Raw genomic sequence first — 23,728 nt, 5'->3', positions numbered from 1 at the left:
CTCCAGCCCGAGTCCCTGCTGCCCCGTCCCCTCCACCCGGCACGTCGCTTCCTCCGGGCAGCAGGTTACCTGGATGTTCTGCTGCATCTTCTTCTTTTCTGCCTGCAGGTGCTGGCAGCGCTCCTCCTCCTCCTCCACCCTGGCCTCAAGGTCATGGCAAATCTCCTCCAGCTCCTGCTTCTTGGCGGTCAGGCGGGCTCGGAGCTCCTCGGCCTCAGCACACAGTTCTGTTTCCGCCTGGAGCTGCTCCTGCAGCTGCATCTTCTCCGCCATGAGCTGCAAAAAGACACGTGAAAAATGCAACCTTCTCAAGCCACTCGGGACAGACGCTGCGGAGCTCAGCTTCGGAGGGAGAGGCCCGAGCCGTCTCGAGAGCGCGGAGGCTCCCAGGCCCTTTGGCAACACGTCGGCCATCCGTCACCCTGCTGCGTGGGCTGTGCACCACGACCTCTGGGAAGCAGGGTCCAAGAGGTAAGGACTGGCCTTGAACCAGCACTCATGAGCTTTCCATCCCATCGCGTGGCCTCCCCACATCACAAAGCCAGATCAAGCACCCATTATGGCAGTGAAACAGCAACTTGCTCCCAACGGCCTCACCGGCGCTGGCCAGCAGGTGGCACACGGGGCGCAGCGCACTACACACCTGGGACTGGAGCGTCTCCATCTCCGTGAGCCTGTTCTCGGCGGCCAGCTGCTTCTCCCGGACCTTCACCAGCTCCTCCTCCTTGGCCATCATCTCCTCCTCCTGCCGGCTCACCTGCAGCAGTGGCTTGACCTAGGCGAGGAGATGGAGGCATCATGCTCAGCTGACGTGCCTGTTCCAGCCAACAGCTGCGAGGCCTTCTTCCCTCACCTCTGGATGGGCAAGGGTGGCTGGGGAGGTGCAAGGGGCACAATTTTCCAGGAATCCAACTGGTGCTGTGTGCCATGGGCCTCTGACCCGTCATTACGTTACAGGAGAACTCCCCCGTGTTTGCACGAGCATTTCACAAGCTGGTGAAACGCATCTTTAGCAACAGTGAAAAGTCAGGAATGACATGAAGGAGACAAACTATGAGCCGGCCCCCGGGAATAGAATGCTGGTTTTTTAAATAATGATGCTTATCGAGGAATTTTAAACGGAAAATGCCAAATACAAGACTGTTTACACAAGTCGCTGCTCAGCGATCAAAGGTGCGTACGGTTTACATGGCGGAGACTGCAAAGGAGTGAAAAGAAGTGACAGGGGAATAAATATGGAAATAGCTGCTCAATATTCATGTTGGCTCAGGACTAAAGGGATTATGGGTATTTTTTCCTTCTTTGTGCTTTTCATTAAATTTTTCGTAATGGCCACAAATAACAAACCTCCTTAATAACAGGATTTTTAAAAGGCTAAGGGGCCCATGCAGCCATGGGCAGGATTCCCACCTGCGGCTTCCTGTGCTGCCCGGGAGGGCAGTGCTGAGCGGGGCAGGTCTCAGGCTCTGGGGGTTGGTTGCCCTGTGAGCCACACTCACCAGCCAGACCACAGGCCCTGGCAGTGCCCCAGATGGATGCCTTGGCTCACAGTCTAGACCCCCCCCAACAGGGCTGCCTGGGCGCACGCAGGGCAGCCGAGGAGCCCCCGGGACCCACCTTTGTGAAGAGCCGCCACCACTGCCAGTTGCGCAGCTTGAGGTAGGCAGCGCAGTTCCTCTGCAGGACCTTCATGGCTGTCAGCTGCTGCTGCCGCTTGGCAAAGGCCCTGTGGGGGTGGGACACCAGGTCAGCACCCAGGGGTGGCAGCAAACCTCTAACCTGACAGCCAGGACCTTGCTCTAGAGAACTTCCTGGGAGATCTGACCCCTGCTGGGGCCCTGGGGAGGAGTTCTGCCATCACAGAGGACGCTGAGGCCATGTCGCCGCCGCCCGCCTTCCTAACAGCAAGGGCCTGGGGTGCGAAGGCTGGTGATGACTACAGGCCCCAGGCACGCATGCTCCCGGCCACCATGGCCCTGATGCAGTGAGCCTGTCTCCCACAGGAGCGGCTCCTCCCTCGGGAGCATGGGGGCAATGTGCACAGCAAGGCTCTGGACGTCATCCCCACACAGGACAGTGAGGAATTCTGGTTAAGTAGCCACTTTCAGGACAGGCAAAATCAAGCACGCATATGTGCACACACACACACACACACACACATACACACACACACACACACACACCCCACCAGTCAGTTAAACCTCAGGAATCCAGGAAGCCGGGGAGGGCAGGGGAGCCATGTGGCCTCCCAGGGCCATTGCCTGACTGGCACTCGGAACCAGGCAGAAGTTTCCTAAGTTCCTTCAGCAGCAGGAGAGCTGGGGGCGGGGTTTGGGGCCAGGTCACGGAGGTCATGTCTCTGGGGACTCACTTTCTGGCCAGGTAGCCCCTGCAGCAGGCCTGGAACCCGATGATGACGTCTGTGATCTTGAGGTCCCGCTCCTCCTCCAGGTGGGCCAGCACACCCGCCCGGAAGAAGACCTTACTCTGGCCAATGCGGTACAGGTTATTGTCGAGCTCCAGGGCTTTGATCTAGAGAGAAGGAGATCAGACCAGTCACCACGGGCCACGGAGCCCAACCCCAGGTAAGGCCAAGACCACGGTCAGTCCCAGGGTGGCAGGTTCTGCTCCTCTGCTGGGCAGCCTCTCACCCACCCAGTGGCAGAAAAAACAGTTTAGAGGACACCAGGCAGGGGGGTGGGTAGGTTCCAGCACAGGGCAGGGCAGCAAGTCAAACTTGCATGGAGATAAGAACCATGGCCTTAGAGGAAGGCCTCCCTCCTTGGCACCCCTCCCACCTCGGCACACTGTGCTCGCGCTAGGGCAGCCAGTCAGGCCCCCCTCCCACCTAGCCAGTGTTGCCCTGAGTCATTGCAGGCCTTGTTCATGCCATGAGCATTCAAATGCCCACCGCTCTGGTCTCCTGCACCCTACCCTGGCCCCCAAAACCATCCCTGACCATTGGGCTGAGCAGGCGGCTGCTCAGCAGGATGGGAGCTGGGGCACTGGAAGGACAGGAGAGCATGGGCACACATAACCCAAAGGGCGCCCCTTGCATCAGGCAGGCACTGGCTGTGTGAGTGCAGCTCAGGCCACGCAGCCACAGGATGGCGAGGACATAAAACATGACTCACCATGAGCACACAGGCCTGCTTCCCGTCCATGAAGCCTTTGGGAATGGAGTTCGGTGTCAGGATCTCGTACCTGTGGAAAAAGAGAAGCCAGGTCAGTGCACCGCTTGCCTCAGGCCACATGGCTGGGAGAACACATGGAGCAGGGGCGGCGAGGCTCGTCCCAGGGTGAGGCTGAGGTAGAAATCTGCTCACCAAGCTCCCTCAGGAAAGCGAAGACATTGAGCAAATCCTACCCTGCTCATTTCTTAGGCTCAATGACCCAAAAAGGCGTGGTGGGGTCTGTTTCGACTCCTGACTGCTAACTGCCTGGTGTCCATGCCTGTGATTCCAAAGTCCACTCTCATCTCCTCCCTGAGATGCTGCGGGGAACTGCTAACAAACAGGAGGCCGCCAGGTGCATGTGCTGCCTCACACAGCAACCGGCATGGACCATGGTGACTAGGCCAGGAGGGCAGTGTCACTAGCGTCCATCACTGCCCTGTCACTGCAGGCAGGGCAAGTGCTGCAGTGGTCGGCCACTTGTGGAAAGTGCCTGTGTCTTGGGCTGACCATTTTTATATTTTCATCGCCTGCCAACTGTGGCAAGCAGCACCAGCACCCCCAGTCACTGCGAGTGAGCCAACATGATGGCTGGCTCAGTGATAAAAAACAAAAACCTCTTGGGCCTCCCTGGTGGTGCAGCGGTTGAGCGCTGGGTTGCGAAGCTGCCCGCAGCCTCTGCAGCGCCGGTTCGATCCCCGGCTGCTCCCCGGCCACCGGAGGAGGGTCCCACGTGGCGCGCAGACCTCTCCTGCCGCCCGCTGCTCCCCTTCGGTCCTTCTGCCTGCTCTGCTCCCCGCTCTGGCTCTGGTGAATTCTCTCACCCTCCCGCGCTTCTGACTGTACCCAGTGCTTGTATAAATAAATAAATAATTAAAAAAAAAAAAAAAAAACCTCTTCTCATAAAAAAGAACAGGCGGTGCAGAGAAGGAAAGTGTGAGGGGTGGGCCAGCTCCCCGAAAAGCCGCCTGCTAGGGAGCAGCCCACCCCACCCGGGGCCAGTGGACTCCAGGCCTGGCTCACCTCTGCCGGAACTCCTGGAAGACCACGCGGTTGGGGAAGCCCTGGCGGCAGATGCGAATGCCCTCCAGAACGCCATTGCAGCGCAGCTGGTCCAGGACCAGATGGGGATCCAGTTTGCCGGCCTGATGGAGAAAATATAAGCTGTGGCCTTGTTCTGTTACTGGGAACGAGGCAGAAGAGGGTGGGCCCTGGACTTAGGAGAGCAAAGCCCGCGGGAGCAGCCGTGTCAGCCACAGGTTCTGACAGTGAGTTCCCTGTCCAGGTGGGCAGCAGCTGTGGGAAGGTGGTCCCAGAGGGAGCCCAGTTCCGGGGTGGGGGTAGTGGGGGAGGGCCTGCAGAGGATCCTCGTGGGCATGGGACCAGAGCCACGCCGCCTCACCTTCTTCTCGTGGTTGGGGATGATGCAGCGGACGAAGTTAGGGTTGGTGTTCCTGAGAGTGGCCATCAGCTTGCCCAGCTGCTCCTTGTAGAGCTGCCCCACCGTGCGGAACATGCCCTTGCGTGTCTTAAAGGCCCCGGGCAACGCTGTCTCCGACATGCCGGCCACCTGGTCCAGGCCGATGATGCGGTCCACTGCGGAGACCACACGGAGGCACGTAAGCACCAAGCAGGACAAGGAGACAGACACGGGGACAGAAAAGAGCAGAGGCCATGAAACAGCCGCACCCTCCCAGCCCGGAGACTCCCGAGGGCTGCAGCCATCTCCAATGCTGAGCCCGGGAAACCATGTGAGCAGCAAGCAGGGAAGGATTTCGAAAGACAGCAAAGCCACGAATGCACTGGTGCACTGGCTAACTCCATGCTCACATCACCTATCTTCAGCCCCCCTGGCAGCGCCTATGCCCAAAGACACACAATAAAGCTAATCTGTACTGTGGAACAGCGAGAGCTCCACTGGTCCAGCTGAGGTTAAAATCTGATTTACAGAATGCACAGTCCTGGCGGCCTCCCTGGTGGCACAAGGGGTTAAGCACCACACTATGAAGCAATCCGCAGCCTCTGTAGCACGAGTACGATCCCCGGCTAGCCAGGGAGCAACCCACATGGCGCAGCACACCTCTCCTGACTCACCCGCTGCTCCCCTCAGCAGTGTATTTCAGTCAGTCTGCCTGTTCTGTTCCCCACTCTGTCTCTGGTGAGTCCTCTCACCCCCGCACTTCTGGCCTGTACCCCAGCTCTTGTATGCATAAATATATCTTAAAAAAAAAAAAAAATGCATGGTCCTGTGGTCCCAGTTGGGACAAAATAAATCTGCATCCTGAATTCACAATGACCTTGACTTCAGAGCAAGGGGCTGAGGGCCAGGCAGCAGGAGCCTGAAAGCTGCTCTGCCGCTGTCCGCAGGACTCTTGGTACTTCCCTCTCTATCTGGAACACCCCTGCAGAGCTCTCTAAATCAGGGGACCCAAGAAGCACATGGTGGTCTCACTAGTACCCAGAGCTCGAGAGTCCCACCATGTCTCCTGTGTCACGGGTCTTGATGATCTAAACCAACCCCACAGAAGTCCATGTCACCACGGTGGCTGCCGCCTGGAGTGCTAAAGTGAACTGCTTCTTCCCGGCAGAAACCACCACCACCAAACCCAAGTGGCCAGTGGTTGGAGGCAAGTTCTAATCAAGAGGCAACATTAAATTTGAAGTTTTCTGCCGCTGGAGGCAAAAGTTAGGAATCCTGTGACAAAGGCTCTTTCTTACTGCTCTGTGACCAAACCACTATTGTTTCTTTGAAGGCAACAAAAATGGACAGCTACTCGAGACAGAAGCCAGGATGAGGATGGAGCCGAAGACCCAGCCGATAACATGAGAGGCCTTTCTGTCCTCGTGCACCATCACCAGGCCTGTTCTGCCAGCTACCAAATGGCTCCCAGCAACGGGTGCTCACGAAGGCCCCCCGGGTTCCCAAAGGCAGAGCATGCCCCATGGTTCACTGGCACTGGGTGAGCTTAGGTCCTCCCTTGTGGGCCCAGCTGAACACTCGCACAGATACCCACACACATCAGGGGCACAGACAGGCAGCGTGCACACAGCCACAGTTCATGCATCACTTGCAGCCAACCCAACAGTACAATGCCACCTTCACAAGCTGCAGCAACAAAGGGAACAATTTTAGACAATTTCTCTCTCCTTTTAACACCTCTAACAGGACATCCCCAAATATCCAAACGCCTGATTAGCTACTGGAGACCTGTGATGGGCAGGATGGGGAGGAGGCTGCCCACAGCTCAGGCCAGACAGGCAGGAGGAGCCAGGGGGTAAGGAAGGCGGCAGAAGCGCTTGTGCCAGGCCTGGATGCACCACACACGGATGCCACGCGGGGCCAGTCACCTGGTTCTAGGTGGAGAATGGGAAAGCGCTGATAGAAATAGGCTCTCTGTGTGCTCTGCATCTCTGCAACAGAGAGGTTAGAGCAAAACCCAGGCAGAGGGAAGGGAAACTGATAGAAACAGTGAGGAAGAGCAGGTCCAGAGTCACTAAGGAAAAGGCAGAGATGCAGCGAGGCGCGGGCGGGCACCTGCCTGGCCAAACTGGGGCAGGCTCACAAGCCCGAGTGGAAGCCTCCGCTATCCACGCCGGCAAAGCCGAGCAGCACTGCCCAGAGTGGGCTGCACCCTCCTGGCCGGAGGAGGCCAGGCTCCTAGGAGCTACAGTGGCCAGAGACCACTCAGAGACTACCCAGGCCTCATGGGGTGTAGACACACCCCTTGTTTTGTGGCCCAGCCACATTAAAGGTGGGAGAAGGCCTGGAACAGTCCCAGGGAGCCAGGGGCAGAGGACAAAGGGCGTACCATCCTTCCAGAGCTCCGAGACGAACTTGTCAGACGACTGGTGCAGGAGAGTGGCAATGTTGTCGTTCAGAGGGTCCATGTTCTTCATCAGCCACTCGTCGGCCTTGTAATCCACCTGCAAGAGTCAGAGGCCGAGTGGCAGACTGCCCCAGAGCACAGCGCTCACGGCCTCACTGGGGCCGTGCCGCCCCGCACAGGAGAGCCTCTGGCCCCATGCCCATCCCTAAGAAGGAAATGATGGGTGGCCAGGGCCACGGGGTACCAGATTATTTTATCTTTCTTGAAACATGATCTGCGCTGTTCAGCGTAAGAGCACAAGGCTACAGACTACATGAACACCCAGCCTCAGGGATAGATGTCTCGTTGCAGCTACACTTACAATACTGTTTTAACTTTTTATTTTTTAGGCAATTTGAACATAAAGAAAAGTCCTCAAACATACCCAAAATATTATATCCTTTTTAGTGATGTGGAAAGTGATTTTCGCTTTTTCTTTGCCCTTGCAGGATATGAGGGCCAGAAGCCTGCCCGGGAGCACGCGCCTGTGCGGAGCTCTGCCCAAACTGATTCAAGACACGTGGTCCTCTACTGTGGGACACCCCCACTTTCCAGATGAGGACGTCAAGATTCAGAGAGGTTAAGTAACTGGTCCAAAGTCACACAGCTGATGAATGGCAGAGCTCTAATTCAAACTCCAGAGCCTGTATCTGTATCTTTGGCATCTAACGACAATACCTCAAGAACATTACAACAACTCGTAACAATCCTTATGGGATTGCTGAAAGCTTCTGAAAAACTTCACTGGATGAGAATTCAGGACAGGGCTGCCCAGCCCGTGGTCTCAGCGTGAATGGTGTCCACCTTTCCCAGGAAGGCCCAGCAGGTACCTGCCCAGGTGTGCACTCCTCACCTTGCCAGCATAGTGCATGATGCAGAAATCAGCTTTGTCCTTCAGCTGCTTGGGCTTTTGGAACTTGGGGTGAGTACCCTGCTCCTGCACCACCTTTTCCACGAAGCTCTTGTCGGTGGCTTTGGGGAACCAGCACTCCTCGTCTAGCAGGGCCAAGATGCCAGGGGGGCCTGCCTGGAGGAAGCAGAGCATGCACAGGTGAGTGTGACCACGTGGGACCCCCCACCCTCACCCCCTCAAAAAAGACAAAGCTGTTTTCAGAACCTCCAGGACCTCACCAGAAGGTGGGCAATGCTGTCCCCAGCAGGGGAAAGAAGCCCCCTTACCGAAAGCACCCCATTTCAGAGTCCTGGTTTAAAAAGAAATCTCAGGGCTCTAGGCTGTACCGCCAGCCCCAACCCAACAACCTGCCCCGGGGGTTCCCCAACAGTGGGGGTCACCGGCCAGGCTGGATGAACTGTCCAGATCCTCAGGACAGGCTGCCGGCACCAGGTGCCCCCGTCCCTGCCTCTGGAGTCACTCTGGGACGGCGTCCCACCCCCCGTGTCTGCACAACGCCATGTGGGCTGTGACACTCGGGAGGCCTCTGCAGGAAGAGAAGGCCCAGAGCCCCAGCCGCCTCCCAGACAGTGCGTTTAGAAGACAAGAAAGCAGGCTCGGGCACTGCGGGCAGACTGGCCCGTGAGACCTGCAGCCGCGCGGGTTCTCTAGCTGATTTGGGAAAAATCGACTCGTCATATTTCATGTCAGAGGACTGCGCGTCATGGCAAGCACAGTAAAAAGCCTGTTGAAATGCACAAACTTCTTCCTAGGTCTCTGCCTGACTAACACATCAGCCAATTCTGGTGCACAGACTCTTGAGCCACTCAGGATGTCGGGAAGACGTGTGTTTATACCTAGTTGAGCTCCGACTAAGAAATAACCCAGAACAGAAACAGCTCAGGCTCTATTAAAGAGCACGCCCCCCCCCCCCAAGCCTAAAGCACAAACAGGCCACCCAAGCGGCGGCTGGCAAGAGGTCAAATATGACCTGATGGTGGAGGGGGCGCTTTCTAGCTGTGGCTATCCCCCAGCTGTTACCTCCTTGGATAGAAACTCCTAGGATCGGACTCTGCAAAGCATGTCTGTTTCTTTTTAAGACAAGCGCTTACTGGGCCACCCCTCAGGTAGATGCTGGCTGGTCTTTTGGGACTGGACACAGGATGCCCAGGCATCAGCCACATCCCCACCTGGTCAGCAACTGGGCGAGGCTCCCAGGTACCAGATGCAGGTTCCGGGGCTTATCCCTGCAGGCGGCACTGACGGGGAGAGGAACTAGACACCCCCGCAACCAACAGGGAGCTGGAGATGCCGAGCAGGTCCCCAGAGGGGACATTCGAGAAGCCAGGTCTGAGGTCAGCAAGCCTGGCTCTTACTGGCTTCTCGATGAGGTCGATGCAGGGCTGCAGGTCCAGCCCGAAGTCAATGAAGTTCCACTCGATGCCCTCACGCTGGTACTCCTCCTGCTCCAGGATGAACATGGTGTGGTTGAAGAGCTGCTGCAGCTTCTCGTTGGTGTAGTTGATGCACAACTGCTCGAAGGAGTTCATCTGCAGAGGGGGAGCAGCATCAGACAGGGCCCCCGGCCTCAAGGTGGGGGCAGGGCATCAGATGGGGCCCAGGAAGGACCTCCTCAGGCACCAGTGCTGGCCCTGCCAGGTACGGACATGGGGGACCTCGCCTCCCCACACCCAGTAGCTGCAGCTGCTCACTTTCTGGTGCCCACAGACCCCTCTAGCAGTCTGATAAAGTCTCTCTCAGAAGAATGTTGTAAAACACATAAAGTGACTAAATTACCAAGGAAAGAAGCTGTGTTGAAATAGAATCACCAAAATACTGTGGCACGGTGCACTGTGCTTCGTGAGCAAGAACGAGCCGTGGGCTTAACAATTTCCAAAATTTTGAGGCAAAGAGGAGAGTAAATGACCCTCTCACATCTTGCAACAACAGCCACGTGCTCTGAAACATCTGGTTCTACTGGTGACGAATCACTAGCCCTGCTAGTGCAACTGTGTTTGTGAAGTGTGCTCTGTCACAATCAAAAAAAGCACACCATTTTCACGAGAGATTAATGAAAAACAGGTCATTTTCCCACACCCAAGGTCACGGTTCTTTGAAAATCTACCGAGGCCCAGGTTAAGAACTGCTGATCTACCTCAACCAGCAGTTCCCCAGAGAAGTCTCTGTGGGCAGGGATGATGCCTTGTCCCAGCGCCCAATAAATATTCGCTGAAGAATATTTCACAGCCAGCACCTGCTCCCTTTTCTCCAGCATCTCTGGTTGGGCATGGGCTGGTTAAGTTTAAAGCACACCCAACCTGATGTCTCCTCCACACAAGGGAAGGACGTGGCCAACTCGGACCACTGTGGGACAGTGGGGTAGGGGCGAGGGGTACTAGGCCAAGGCGAGGGCAGCCAAGAGGCTAAGGGGCAGTGAGGCACGCAAAAGGGGGAGGCTCACATCAAAGATCTCGAAGCCGGCTATGTCCAGGATGCCGATGAAGGAGGCGCCCTGCCTCTTGGTCTTGTCCAGGGCCTTGTTGATGCGCAGCACCAGCCAACGGAACATGCGTTCGTAGGTGGCCTTTGCCAAAGCCTCAATGGCAAAGTCAGCCTGGATGTGCCATGGGGACAGGTGTCAGAAGCAAGGAGACTTCAACCCCTCATATCCTTTGCCCCAGTGACTTCACTTGTGGGGCCCTCCCCAAAGAAACAGCCCCAAAGATGGGGAAATTCATGTACAAATATGTTCACTGCACTGCTATTTATGACGATGGAAAATGAAGCCACCTAGCTATCCAATGAGGACATAGTGAATTCAGCAAAATATGTGCAAAGGCATTTTTTAAAGTAGGGACATATTAAAGAACTTGCAGAAGAAACAATAAGCTGTCTGAGATTTGCTTCAGATAATGCAGCCAGGGTGGGGTCGGGTAAGCCTGGTTATGACTTGGCAGTAATTCTTGAAGCACCTGTGTGATGGGCACCTGAGGGCATGACACTATGCCCCACTTTGTTTTGCAAAAATTTGAAATGTACCAAAGTAAAAAGCTAGGGTAACACCTAAATTTAAGAGAAAGAAAGAAGGGCCTCCCTGGTGGCACAAGCAGTTAAATCTCAGCGCTATGAAGCTATTCACAGCCACTGCAGCACCAGTTCAATCCCCAGCCAGGGAGCTGACCCACATGGCCCAGCAGACCTCTCCTGTCCCGCCCACTGCTCCCCTCAGCAGTGTATTTCATTAGATCTGCCTGTTCTGCTCCCCACTCTGTCTCTGGTGAATCCTCTTTCCCCTCCCGCCTCCTGCATCTCTGGCCTATACCCCAGCTCTTGTACGCATAAATAAGTAAAACAAATCTTGAATTTTTTTTTTAAATAAGGAATTAAAAAACAAAGTTTTGTAGGAAATAAATGCCCCAAAATAATAATTTTTAGAGATGGGAGGAGCACCTAAAAAGCACCCCTTGCCAGGAAAGAAACTAGAAACCACCAACAGGGGGCAGAGTCCTGGCTGGGAGGGACCTAGTTCCTGGGGAGATGGCACAGCTGAGGGAGACTCCAGTACGTCTCACCTCAAGCAGCGAGACAGCAGGTGGTAGAGAAATAGCTGCTTGGCATGGGCCTCAGGGATGGCAGATACCGCCGCCACCACTGCAGCAGAAACACCAAGTTCTTGCTGCTTCAGAACAGGACATGCCTGCGTCCTCACCCACCGATCAGTCTAAACATCCTCTGGAGGCAGAGGCCCAAGGCAGCCCCAGGAGGCCCACAGAAGCTGGTCCTTCCCAGGGGAGGGGACTTGAGTTCATCAGTAGGCTTGAGAGGCCGGCCTCCACGGGGAGGGGTGCGGTGGTGGGTAAGCCCACCCACTCCCCAAGCTACTGCGGGACTGAGAGAAGCACATGCACGTGCCAGCACAGAGGTGGCTGAGCGGGTCTCCAGCTGCCCGCTGCAGCACCCTCGCCAGGAGGGGCTGGAGAACGTACCTGTTCTTTAGTCTGCGCCTTCTGGACGTAATCCCGCCCCACCTTGATGCGCGGGGTGAGGATTCCTCTGGTGAAATCAGTCACGTTGATACCCAAGAGGTGGGACACTTTCTGGGCGGCTAATATTTTTCAGAGTAAGGAGAGAAAGGATAAAAAGTCTTAATTAAGCCCAAGAGAGCCAGTCCCTCTGCTTGAGCTGGGCATGGAGGAAGAGGCTGCAGTGGTAACGGAGCTGCCAGGATGACTGGATCCGGGCCCTTCCTCAACAGGGCACGAGGAATGACTCCTTGGGGGGTGGGGTTGGAGGGCAGCATCGGTCCCTCCCTCTGCACAGCCCAGGCCCATCCTCCAAGTGTGCCAGTGGATTTAACCCAAAAGCAGGACCAAGAGGTAGCAGCCCTCCCAGGGTTGGGGGACAGAACCCCACACACCCAAGAAGGGCGGACCTGCAGGCCTGCTCCTGAGTACCACCTGCTGCCGGGCAGCCATTACCTGTGTTGTCAGGCATGGACGCCTGGTCGGTGTTGCGCTCCTTCTTGAAGGCGATGTTGCCGAGCTGGAGGACCCCCGAGATGACCCGCAGCAAGCCTTCGGACGCAATCAAAAGAAGCTCAGAACCAGACAGGGGTTGGAACAAGTGCCCGAGTAGAGCTGGTCACTGCCCTGGGGCCTTGAGGCAAGACAAGCCAAGGCGGGCACCAGGCCTGGGTCCAAGAGCACACAGTGGGCCCTCCTGGCCTGTACAGTGAAGCTGGCTCTCCAGCACCCCCAGCAGCCCTCAGTTCAGATACCCCCAATGCTCCTGGATCTAGCCCACGGACACGCCTCTAGCTAGGAACCCTCTGCCTGTTTTCATAAATAAAGTTTTATTCAAACACAGCCCTGCCCATGCACGACGTATTGTCTGAGTGATGCTGGCCCTCCCACTCTCCCTCAACACTCTGTCCCCAGAGTAGGAACAGCTAGAGAAGGGGGTGCTCTCTCCCATCCCCCATCTCTGAAAAATATTGCCTCAAGGCCCACTTCATCACCCTCTCTCTGGGGAAGGAAGGACAGGAAGGCTCCACTGCTATTCTGGGCTTCCCCAGTGGTAAGAGCACAGCCCTGGTCCCCTCCACTCTCCTGAGGGAGTACTTCTCTTTGAGCAAATGGTAAGGACAGCAGTGCAAGGACCCAGGACCCCGGGCAGGTAAGCACTGCTGCCCTCTGTGTAAATGCTTGTGTCACACAGGTACGAATAAGCCTGGAACTCACACTGGAGGTGCCATCTCCCACACACAAGGTCTTCCTTCAGCCCCCACAGGGCTCCCCAAGAGTCAGAGCTAACAGGAAGTGCCGCGCCCCCCCCCCATGCCCAATGCCCCCGAGGACATGACAACCAGCCTCCCGCCTCCCCTCCCCACCCACAGGCAGGCCAGGGTACCTATCTGCTCCTCTTCCGGGATCCCCATGATTCTCATGGCCTCCATGGTCTCCTGGAACAGGTCCTTGTCCTGCTGCCCAGGGATGGTGACGTGCCCATTGGACAGGAAGCGGTATTTGTTGTACGGCTCCAACAGGAGATCGGCTGTGGGGGGAGGGCAAAGGCAGGTGTCAGAGAGGTGTTGACACAGAGGCTTAGGTCAAGAGCAAACCTCAAAGGTCAGGGGGTGCAGAAAGTCCCCGTTAGCCCCCTGGGAACTATGGAGCAAGCGGGCATGCTGACTTCCTCAGCGTGGGGCACCACCACGCATGGGCAGTCCTGAGAGTCCCAGGCCCTGGGTTTGCAGCTGTGCCTGAGACCAGCCTGGCTCTTCTCTGGTGGGGTCAGAAAGAGAAGGCCAAGCCCTTTCCTGCAGGCTTTCCCGCTTCTCCCCAACCTGGGGCTAAAGTTTTCAATTCCCACCGGGAGTGGGTGGCCTGGTAGCGACACCCACATATTGGGCTGCCGGGCCCACTACTCACTCTTCAGGTGCTCTCCAGCCCCAGACAAGAGATAGTAGAAGATGTGGAAGGTCCGTTCATCCTTGGCCTGGCGGATGGCACGAGATTTCTCCAAAAGATCTTTGCCAACATTGAGGAATTGTACAGCCAGAGCGATGGCCACCCCTTCCTTCTCTATCAAAGGCAACTGCCTTTCAGTGCAGAAAGATTGGCACAAAACAGCAGGACCCAACCAAAGCAGACTACGTTGGTTCTGCCCTTCAAGGGGTGCCATTTGTCCAAACAGCAGCCCTCACACGTGGGAGCCTTTTCTGTCTCAAGGGCCTGCTTTTCTCGAGAGTAGAGAGCAGAGCACTCCAGCCAAGGAGGATGTAATACTCCCACGCAAGCACCAGTCCTCTGGGAACCACCCCGGGTCACCTTCACTGGCTCCCTCCTGTTCTAAGCTTCATCGAGCTGGAGAAAAGCCTGGCTCTGAGAGGGCTTTTCAGGAGCCCATCCTGGTGCTCTACCTCAGGCCACAGGTAAGGGGTCACGACAGGCTTTCCAGGAGAAACTGCCAGAATCAGGAAGCAGCACCTTCTTTGTCAAGGTCAGTTCCCCACCCATCCCAGACCCAGGACTTAATAGGAGCAACCAAAAGGATACAAGTCTCAATATTGGCTCCAACGATGTAGCCATTGACATCAAAGTTGATGCGAATGAATTTGCCCTAAGGAAAGAGACAGATGAAGAAATCAGAGGTGAGTGCTTCAGGACCTACTTCCAGCTGGAACAGCCTGAAGGGAGAAAGCCAAGGGACTGTGCCTACGTAGATACCGCCAGGGGTCCTGCACCCGCACCCAGGCTGCACGGGGTTGCAGGACTTAGGAGCACACACGCCACCAAAAGCCCAGAACAGGAAGCTCCGCTGGTGCCCAAGTTCCTCCACAGAGAGGAAGGAGGGAAGCTGGCTATCTGGAAGTTTCCTCATGGGGTTCTTTGCAACTGCTACTGGCAGCAGCAGGACAATCTGAGGACCAGCAGGTAACACTCCCCACCCCCCAGCTTCTTGCCACCTTTAGTGACAGAAGTTGAAGTAGCTACTTATACTGGCTCCCACGAGCCACAGTACCACGTGGACGCAGCTTATCCATGCAACAGGACCACGAAGCACATTTGAACACATGTCACCTTGGGGGTGGAAGTACCCAGAGGGCAGGCACCCACTACGTGCCAAAGCCCTGGTGGGAGCCTCTCCCCTGCAAGCGGGGGCTGGTGGTACCACTACTCACAAAGCGAGAGGAGTTGTCATTCTTCACAGTCTTGGCGTTCCCAAAGGCCTCCAGGATGGGGTTGGCCTGCAGCAGCTGCCGCTCCAGCTCACCCTAAAAAGAACCCAGGGGTGCAGTGAAGGCCAGGCAGCGGCTAGGGCTGCCAAACCTGCTCCACGAGGCAGAGAGGACCGCGGCAGCGCCGGTCTATACACCGAACATGCCAAAGGCTTCTGGATGAGCCCCGGGGTGCACCTGGCCAGCCCGGCCTGGTCCCTGTGGCAGTTGAGCAATCTTCCTGCCAGGCCTCTGGAAGCCTTGGCTGGTTTGAATTTGCTTCCCTGGACTGACCGACCAGCAGCCCTTGACTGGGAAAACGGCAAGCACAACAGCTCCTAGTACCTGGACTGGGTCCAAACCACCCTGCAGGGGGTGCTAGAAGCAGCACATGAACCAAGAGACACGGAGACCATTTCCACCCTGGGACAGGGCCCTTCCCCAGTCCGCAGGCCTCCCTCTGCCCTCCTGGCCTCTAATCCCCCTTGGCGTTTTCATCAGAAATCAGACTTGATGAAATCTGAACCAAGTCCACAAGGCACAAGCTCGTGTCACCCAGGGCCTAATGGGCGGGCCCTGCATTTCCCCTGCTGCCAGTCCTGCCAGACCCCAAACCTGCTCCCCACATGTCAGGTACGCAGCGTGGGGTCAGCACGGCCTCTGTGGGTTCTGGACTGTCAGGAAACCTACTATGGCCTCTCAATGCTTTGCAATAACAAAATGCAATGTGTAGACCATCTTATCCCTGGATCCCCGGACACTCTGGGGAGGCGAGGCCAAGCAGCGCCATTCCACAGAAGAGGAAACTGAGGTTGAGGGAGGACAATGACCTGCCGAGGTCGTCCAGCCACCCACCAGCAAAGTGAGAACCAGATGCCAACTATATACCCAACACCCGTGGGTCACTGCTGTGACTCCCACGCGGCGCTTGCCCTCTCTTGGGGCGCTGACCTCTTGGTCAGATCGACTTTGGAATCAGCCGCCTAACTGAACACTGGCCTGGTTCACCTCAGTACGTGGGTACCCTGGGGAGGAACAGCATCACCAGGCCAGGCAGCCTTCGTATTTACTAGCCAGGCTGGCATCGAGCCAGGACTTTACGGGAATAACGCTGCCGTGACTGATGAAAAGGAAAGTGCTGGCGGCAGCAGCTCCCGGGAGAGCCGTGCGTACAGCTTCCAGGCACACCTGCCACCGAGACCCGGGCCAACACCGGGAGGCTCTGGAGCCTGGGGAGCCGGCTGGGAGGCCCATGGAGACCAGAAGGGGTCAAAGACCCTGCTGCTCCCGGGCTGGGTCTTATTTCCAGACCTCACAGATAAGTGAAGCAGGGTCAATGGCGCCGGGTCAAGGGGCAGGGCTCAACCCACAGGCAGGTTCTTCCGCAGGCCCCTGGGCGGCCACCCACAGGCGCGGGCTTTTCGGGAAGTCAGCCGCGGCAGCCCGTGGAGCCAGATTTGGATGTGTGCTGCCCCACACCCTCCCGACGCTCCTCCCAAAGCTCAGGCCAGGCTGCCAGGCTGGCTGTGCCACTCCCGTTCCTGTTCCCGTTCCCGCAGACATATGGGAGCGTGGCCCAGACCAGGGTGCCTCTGCCCAGCGTGTGGCCAAGCTAAGGCCTCTGTCAGAGGCCCACCCAAGGGTGTAGAAGCCCAGTGCGGACTCCAGGCCTGTGCCCAGCTCCCCACTGACACGCTGGTGATGGCTAAGCAACGAGCTTTCTTTATTGATGCTTCATTGCACACAGCAGGGACTCTTATTTTTTTTTTAAATTTGCCTCGCATGAAATGATGCAGTAGGTACTAGAGGCAACAGAGCTCACAGATTTGGAATTACCCATCCAGCTTCTGAAGGGCTTCACTGGGTAGTGTTTCTGAACAAAAGGCAGAGGGAGGAAGAGGGGTGAAGGTCATGATTAAAATACAGAAGTCCACCGGGATAGTCCTCACCCAAGCCATGTTTTCCACCTTGCAGCCCTGGCGGGACCCTGGCCTGCCCACATCAGGAACACCTTAGGGGGAAGTCTTGGGGTGATCACCTGGCCAACGGCAAGGCCGAGACAGGCCCCAGAACACAAAAGTGCACACCACGTTCAAGAGGATCTCGTGCCCCAGCTGTGCTGGAAAATCACTCTATAGCTGCAAACCAGAAAAATCTACCAAACTGGTCAATAGCCTTTAAAACGGAGGGTCTAGGGTCTCCCCTGGTGGCGCAGCAGTTGAGCGCTGGGCTGCGAGGCTGCCCGCAGCCTCTGCAGCGCCGGTTCGTTCCCCAGCTGCCGGCGAGGGTCCCACAAAAAAAAAAAAAAAAAAAAGGTAAGGTCTAAACAGCAATTAGAAGCCAGAGGCAAACCTGGAGTCAGGGACACATGGCGGTCTGAAGAAGAGGATGCGGCAAATTCATAGCCCCCAACATGCCAAGTCTTGGCTATCCCCCTCTGCAGCCAGAGCCCCAAACAAAAGGCACACGGGCCTGTTACTGCTCTGTGGTTCCGATCCCATCCTCTAGGGCGGGGACCCCAAGGTCACCCTCCAAGGCCAGCACATACTAGGCATTCAATAAATAGTTGGGAAATGAAATTTACTGCAAATGCAGAGATGGAAAACCACAGTCAGAGAACTCCTAACCTCACAGCTCCGTTTTAAAAATGGGCCTCCTAAAAAGAATGGAAAATGAGGGGGAGGGGGAGCAAAAGAAACATTATTAGTTTCTAAATATAACTCCTAACGCCCCGTGGAAAAGATTCGGAATGTCTTGAGCAGTTTGGCACATGAAAAGTTACTTTTGGTTTGATTCCAGAAGACTGTACTCATTAGGACGTTCTGCAGGGCACACCCAGATCTGCATGCAGAGAGACACACACTGCTACTTACTTACAGACGCTCATGGCACCTCACTATGGGGGAGCCACCAGACTTAGGTTTCACAGGGAAATTTAACAAGAGTGTGTGCTTGAAAGAAGGAGAGCGCAACACACGGCATGCTTAAGACCAGACACCCCCAACTCTGTGAAGCCCCACAGGGGCCATCCAGGCACTGCTCCCGAGCAGCACAGTGGTGGCTGTCAGGGGGTGGCCATCCCCACCCAGCCTAGAACACGGAGTGTGCGGCGCTCCAGGAGAGCAGACCCCATCCCACTGTGCCTCATGCACAGGGAATTCTGGGCACAACCCGGGTTTCGAGAACAGCCAGGCGATGAGGTCCAGACCCATTCTGCAGGAGCTGTCATTTCAGAGTGCACAGGTGGTCACCGTGTGTCACACCCCAAGGCAGTCAGTGCGCCGCCCCTATGAGGACAGACAGTTCTAGCCGCAGAAAGTGACAATGGTGTGTGGAGTGAAAAGCTGCTTAGAAAAAACTATGTAGTTCGAGGGCACACGATGGGCAGAACACGCATTCCCGGTGCAGAACGTGCAGTAAACGTGCGGCTCACCTAGAGAGGAGGCTGCTGAGTTCGACCATAATCCATCAAGAAGGAGAGGGAAAAAAAGGGAAGTGAGATGACTTTCCGAGCCCATCCTCTCTGTGCGGGGCCTGCCCACCCAGAGGCGTCTCAACAGCAGGGAACGAGAGCCCAGGTTCAAGCGCACGTCTGCCCAAGACCTCCGAGTCTCCACCAACTTGAGAGAGAGCCCAGTCCCGGAACCTCTCCTCCAACCTCAGCGGTGGAGGTGCACAGCGATAAGGTGCAAAGGCCAGGACTGTGGCTACGCTAACCCCTGTAGGTTTCCAGTTTCCATAGCAACTTAGAAAGTTAGGTAGGAGGCCATGGGAGAAACGGGCCTGCCACCTCGGACCTGCTCCAAGGCCGCCACGCTACAGCTCAGTGCAGCGGGCCCAGGCTCTGCCTTCTTCCCCCAAGTGCTCACTGCAAATCGGACCGTGATGGCTAGATGCTGCTCCTCGGCAAAATCAGGCGCTGCCGTGGGGGCTGGGGGGGCACTCACCTGGTCCTTCTTGCTCTTGTGTGAGGAGGCCACGTGAGCCAGATACTGAATGACTTTCTTGGTGTTCTCAGTCTTGCCAGCTCCAGACTCGCCCCTGCCAAGAGAACCATGGGAGACCTCAGGAGTGAGGCGGCCGAATCCGTGACCCCCGCAGCCCCCTCCCCACTGCATGTTCCCCCACCCACTGCTCTGTCAGGTGCCAGCAAGAACCCAACTCTGAGTAGCAGCAAAGGGGACAGTCAGATGGATGCTCTGTCTGGAATCCTCATCGAGCTATTTCCCAGGGCCCTCCAGAGGCCTGACAAAAGCAAACTGATGGCCACTGCCTGCCCGGTCACTTGGCAGTCTCTGCCTCCAAATGTTTTAGGAATCCACTGGAAGCAGCTGTTGACTTAGGGGTCAGAGGCACTAATACATGTTCCTTCAAAACTCTGCTTGAAGGAATGCTCTGTACCATTAACTCCCTCCACAAGGGGGTTTAATTATCTCCTTGGTAAATCCAGAGGCTGAGGGTGAGTGGCCCCGTGTCTACTTGAACCCAGGTGAAGAAAGCCACCATCCCGAGCCAGGAAGAATGAGCTCCGGAGGGGCCCATCAGTTCCCGGCTGCACTTTGTTGAGAAGACTCGCTTTTCCTCTCTGGTGTAACAGCACCCCCTCCCCGCCCCAGCATAGCCGCCCACCGGCTCCTTTGAGGAAGGAGATTAAATCTTTGGCCAAGCAATAAAGCTCATCTGTGCTGTGGGGCCAGTGAGCGGCAAACACGTTCCCTTAAGTCCTGTCCCTTGGGGAAGGGGCAGGAGGTTTCAATTGGGAATGGAACGCACCAACCTAGGCTTGGGTAGGAGTCCCCAAGAATAAGGACAGATTAGGGGTGACACAGCCCCCTCCCCCCAGACAGAAACACTTACGTGCACAAAATGGACTGGTCCTCTCGGTCTGAAACAAAGGAGACATCAGATCAATTCCCACACATAGGAAAGTCTTCCCCTCTGGCCTCCAAAAAGAGCTGCCCATGTCCCAATGTCTTGGAGCAGAAAGTCCCGAAGGCTGCCCATGAGCCCACCCAGCCGGCCAGCACAGGCTGACCCCACGCCACACTCCCAGGCCGGGCATTCCTAGCTGGCAGTGCCCCTGGGCAGCTGTCCCAGCTCCAGGAGCTAACTGCCCACCCTCATTGCCCTCCCCAACCCTACAAACCAGAAATGGTTCTCGCCCCCAACTCCAAGAAAGCCAATTCATGGAAAGCTACTAACTTCCCGGCAAGACTGTTTAAAAAAGAGAGGCAACACGTGAGACGGGAGAGAGTGGCCCCCGTCACAGGGAGCGCCCCTGGGCTGCCGACTTACTCCCCACTGCGCGGGCCCTGAGGCGGGGTGGGAGCGGTGTGGAAGGGAAAGAGGACTATGTGAGGAGGGGGAGCACCGGCGGAGGTGGGAGCACCAGTTCAAGGAGCACTGACGACTACCAGTGTCAGATGTTGGCCGTGCATCTGAGGACGTGGAATCTGAGGAGGTGGGACGCGCGGAAACAGCGCCGACTACATGTGCGGGATTTGGATCGGGGTATAAACCAGTATCAACAATTCAAGGGGTACCCCCTCGCTGGTCTCAACACAGGGACACAAGGCACAGCTGGATTGGCCTCACAAAAAAGCTGTATCAGCAAAAAGTTGTCACGAAGCAAATCAGTAACTTCAAAGACAGACAGACTTGGGGTTTAAGCCGCTGCCGGCCCTCTCAGCTCCCAGAAGATAAGGCTCTGCAGAGATAAAACTTAACCTCACAGCCCTCCTTGTCTGCCTCAAGGCACAGACAGCATCACACAGATCCATTAGCCAGACATCCGCCCGAACTTTCTCATTAAAAACCCTTGAAAAGGTAAAATGTTTTCCTTGCAGGCTGTGTAAAATTCTCACCATGAGGCGCGGAATTTGACAGCTTTCCCAGAGCTATGAGGAAGCTAATCCCGGCCTAGCCTCGAGTCCTCAGTCTTGATTCTTTAAGAAACACACTTTTAAACCAACCCCTTTTCCCGGGATGCCAAAGGACAACTGGGAATCAAATTTCTAGGGGGACTCTGCCTGGGCCCCTAGTCCCACACTGCTCAGGGCCCACTGCAGCGGCTGGCAGCAGGGTCCTGCACAGGGCACAACCGTGGTGACCGGAGGGACATACTCGCTGACCCCACCTGCCCATCAGAGCCCTGCAAGAAGGGCACCGGGACTGATGCAGGGTTCAGGGTGGATTTAGCTGCTCCACAGCTGCAGACTCCATGCCACGAGATCGCCTGCCTCTTCATGAGGTGAGCCTACAGCAGCCTGACCTCGGCAGCCGGCACACGGGGCCAGGCTCCCTATCACCTCCTCTCCCGTCTGCAGGTCACACAGGAAGGAAAGTGGAGTCCACGCAAAGAAACGGAAACCCAAAACCCATATCCAACACAACGGCCAGCTGCCCGCCTTCCAGTCCTCTTAGAAATAACAGGGTAGGGTGTGGTCACTCACAGTCACACCCACACACCCCCACAGCCTTCTCCCCCCAGCAGCACAGTGATCAGAGTAGAGCCCTAGAGAAGTGACCTTGTCCTCCCCACATGCCGCTGTGCCACAAAGCAGGGCCTTCAAGGCTGCGCAGCAAGGACCGAGGTGGAGCCAATGGCAGAGTCTGGATGAGACAGCGGGAAGCAGCTGGGAAGACATGGCTGGTATCTGATAAGGGCCTGGAACGAGCACTGCTGTGCTCCTGCCAGGACAGGGCCGCCTCCCCCTGCATCGCCTGGGCCGGCCCAGCTGCAGGCATGTTTAGTCACGGTTCCACACAGGGCAAGCGTGTACCTGCACCACTGGCAAGTTGGAGGCAGCGGCCACGCTACCATAAAAGGAAACACTCCCAGCCCCTCCAAAGGAATGGCTCCCCGGGGCCATCCGGGCCCTGTCCCAGGATGGCTGGAATTCCTCTAATTGTGTGAGGAGGAGTCAGATGCTGAGCTGCTGAACAACAGGAAGCAGAGCCCCCGACACGCGTGTGTGCACACGCATGCATAAGGACACGAGTGCACACGCACACCAGCAAGCCCCCATGATATGTGAACACAGGTGTGCATGCAGGTGCATGTGCAGAGACACACACACAGGCGCACGCACACGTCGAACACCAGCTCCAGACGCAAAGTGGCCTCACTTCCGTCCACTCCACCACCCTGGCTCCTCCTCTCCTCAGTCCTTTGGAAAACCTCTCATTCCTGAAGCCGACTGGACTGACTTTTCAGTGGCTCTGTCTGCCCCTGATTTTTCATTTTATACTTTAAAGAAACCTTAACTTGCTTTCCCACAGCACTCATTTGAACAAATGCTTTTGGAGAAGATAACTCAGGGGGGCAGGGAGCTTTCTCATTTCCTCACTCTTGTTCCCCCAACTTGGAGTTCCAAATCCAAGTGACACCAATGAACGACACCAAGGCCCTTATGTCCGGAGAGTTCTTTCCAGTTCTCACAGTAGGCTTGGGTCTGTGGTCTCACACTCACCGCAGGCGGCGGATGAGCAATACGTGCTCCTGAACACACAACACCTCTCCTGGCTGGAAGGGTGGCCGGGATTCTCAGTCACTAACAACCTCCCCACCTGACTCAGTTTACTTGCCAGGCCCCAGTGTACCTGGCAGGGACACCCTTCCCGTAACACTCACTGCGTAAGCCCCTTCCCACACCATCATCCTCTTACAGGACGTGGACACTCTCGAGTCCAGCACAATCTCTTTGTTTTGATTCAAGTCCTTATTTAGGCCTATATGGACTGAGGGCACATTTGAAAACGCCCTTCCTTCCTCCACACCAGCGAAGACAACCAGACAGGAACCCTGCAGCCCCAACCAGGGGAGTGCCCAGCCATGCAAGCCAGCCCTGTTCTGGGAATCTGGCTGTCTTCGTGGGGGAGGGGAGGAGGAAGACAAGATCCGACTCTCTGTGGTGGTTCTCAACTCTTCACGGCAGCAGCAGCCCTTCCTCAGATAAAATCTCCCCAGATCCCCAGCAGGAAGAACAGGAGATAGAACGGGGCTGCTTGGGCAGTGGGTCTGAGGTACACGTCAGAGCAGTCATAGGGGACAGACACGGCTTCAAGGTCCAGGCCCCGGCTCGCGCTCCTCTGAGTCATGCTGCCAGGCCCCTGGCCCTCTGGAGAGTTGGGGAGCTGGGCCCGGTGGGCAGGCCATGCTGAGGACTGAATGAAGCAGGTGCGGGAAGCCCACAGCACTTCCCCGCCCTTGGCATCTCCACTCGCCACTGCAGACCTTTCTCAGATCGACAGCGAGAAAGGTTTTAGGTTACATCTTCGGTGCAGAGTCCATTCCCTCCTCATTTTATTCTAAACCCAAAATGCCCAAAGGCCTTCCCAAGCTGATGCAGGTGGCCAACGCAGACAGGTGCTGTGCCAGGCTGAGGGCCCTGGGTCACAGGAGTCGGGGGAGCTGACTGCAGGTATTTACCCCAGGTATAGACTGATGCTGGGGGCCTTACACCTCACTTCCTCTGTGAGAACAGTTGCCGATTCTTGTCCATAAAAGGCCACGCAGCTCACACAGTGGTGACATCAGCCCCACAGGAAGTACGGCGGGTAGAGAACTGCCGCTCAC

The 23,728-nt window shown here is 56.5% G+C and overlaps 1 protein-coding gene across 1 annotated transcript in view; it reads right to left on the bottom strand.

Annotated features, from left to right (window-relative positions):
- Window positions 1-23,728, bottom strand: part of MYH9 (myosin heavy chain 9) — an 82,023-nt gene that overhangs the window by 15,272 nt on the left and 43,023 nt on the right. The window contains exons 4-22 of the mRNA XM_037513655.2: window positions 20,008-20,035; window positions 19,098-19,191; window positions 15,115-15,207; window positions 14,489-14,552; window positions 13,862-13,960; window positions 13,341-13,484; window positions 12,410-12,505; window positions 11,918-12,036; window positions 10,393-10,545; window positions 9,308-9,481; window positions 7,893-8,066; window positions 6,983-7,097; window positions 4,576-4,769; window positions 4,197-4,318; window positions 3,135-3,204; window positions 2,372-2,532; window positions 1,618-1,726; window positions 644-775; window positions 70-276 (exon numbers count right to left, since the gene is read on the bottom strand). Coding sequence (XP_037369552.1) covers window positions 70-276; window positions 644-775; window positions 1,618-1,726; window positions 2,372-2,532; window positions 3,135-3,204; window positions 4,197-4,318; window positions 4,576-4,769; window positions 6,983-7,097; window positions 7,893-8,066; window positions 9,308-9,481; window positions 10,393-10,545; window positions 11,918-12,036; window positions 12,410-12,505; window positions 13,341-13,484; window positions 13,862-13,960; window positions 14,489-14,552; window positions 15,115-15,207; window positions 19,098-19,191; window positions 20,008-20,035 — 2,348 coding nt within the window. The remainder of the gene's footprint in view (window positions 1-69; window positions 277-643; window positions 776-1,617; window positions 1,727-2,371; window positions 2,533-3,134; window positions 3,205-4,196; window positions 4,319-4,575; window positions 4,770-6,982; window positions 7,098-7,892; window positions 8,067-9,307; window positions 9,482-10,392; window positions 10,546-11,917; window positions 12,037-12,409; window positions 12,506-13,340; window positions 13,485-13,861; window positions 13,961-14,488; window positions 14,553-15,114; window positions 15,208-19,097; window positions 19,192-20,007; window positions 20,036-23,728) is intronic.

The sequence above is a fragment of the Talpa occidentalis genome, unplaced genomic scaffold (assembly GCF_014898055.3).
Source record: "Talpa occidentalis isolate TD23 unplaced genomic scaffold, MPIMG_talOcc4v2.1 talOcc4.16, whole genome shotgun sequence".
Lineage (NCBI taxonomy): Eukaryota > Metazoa > Chordata > Mammalia > Eulipotyphla > Talpidae > Talpa > Talpa occidentalis.
This window is presented reverse-complemented; position numbering and strand designations above follow the sequence as displayed.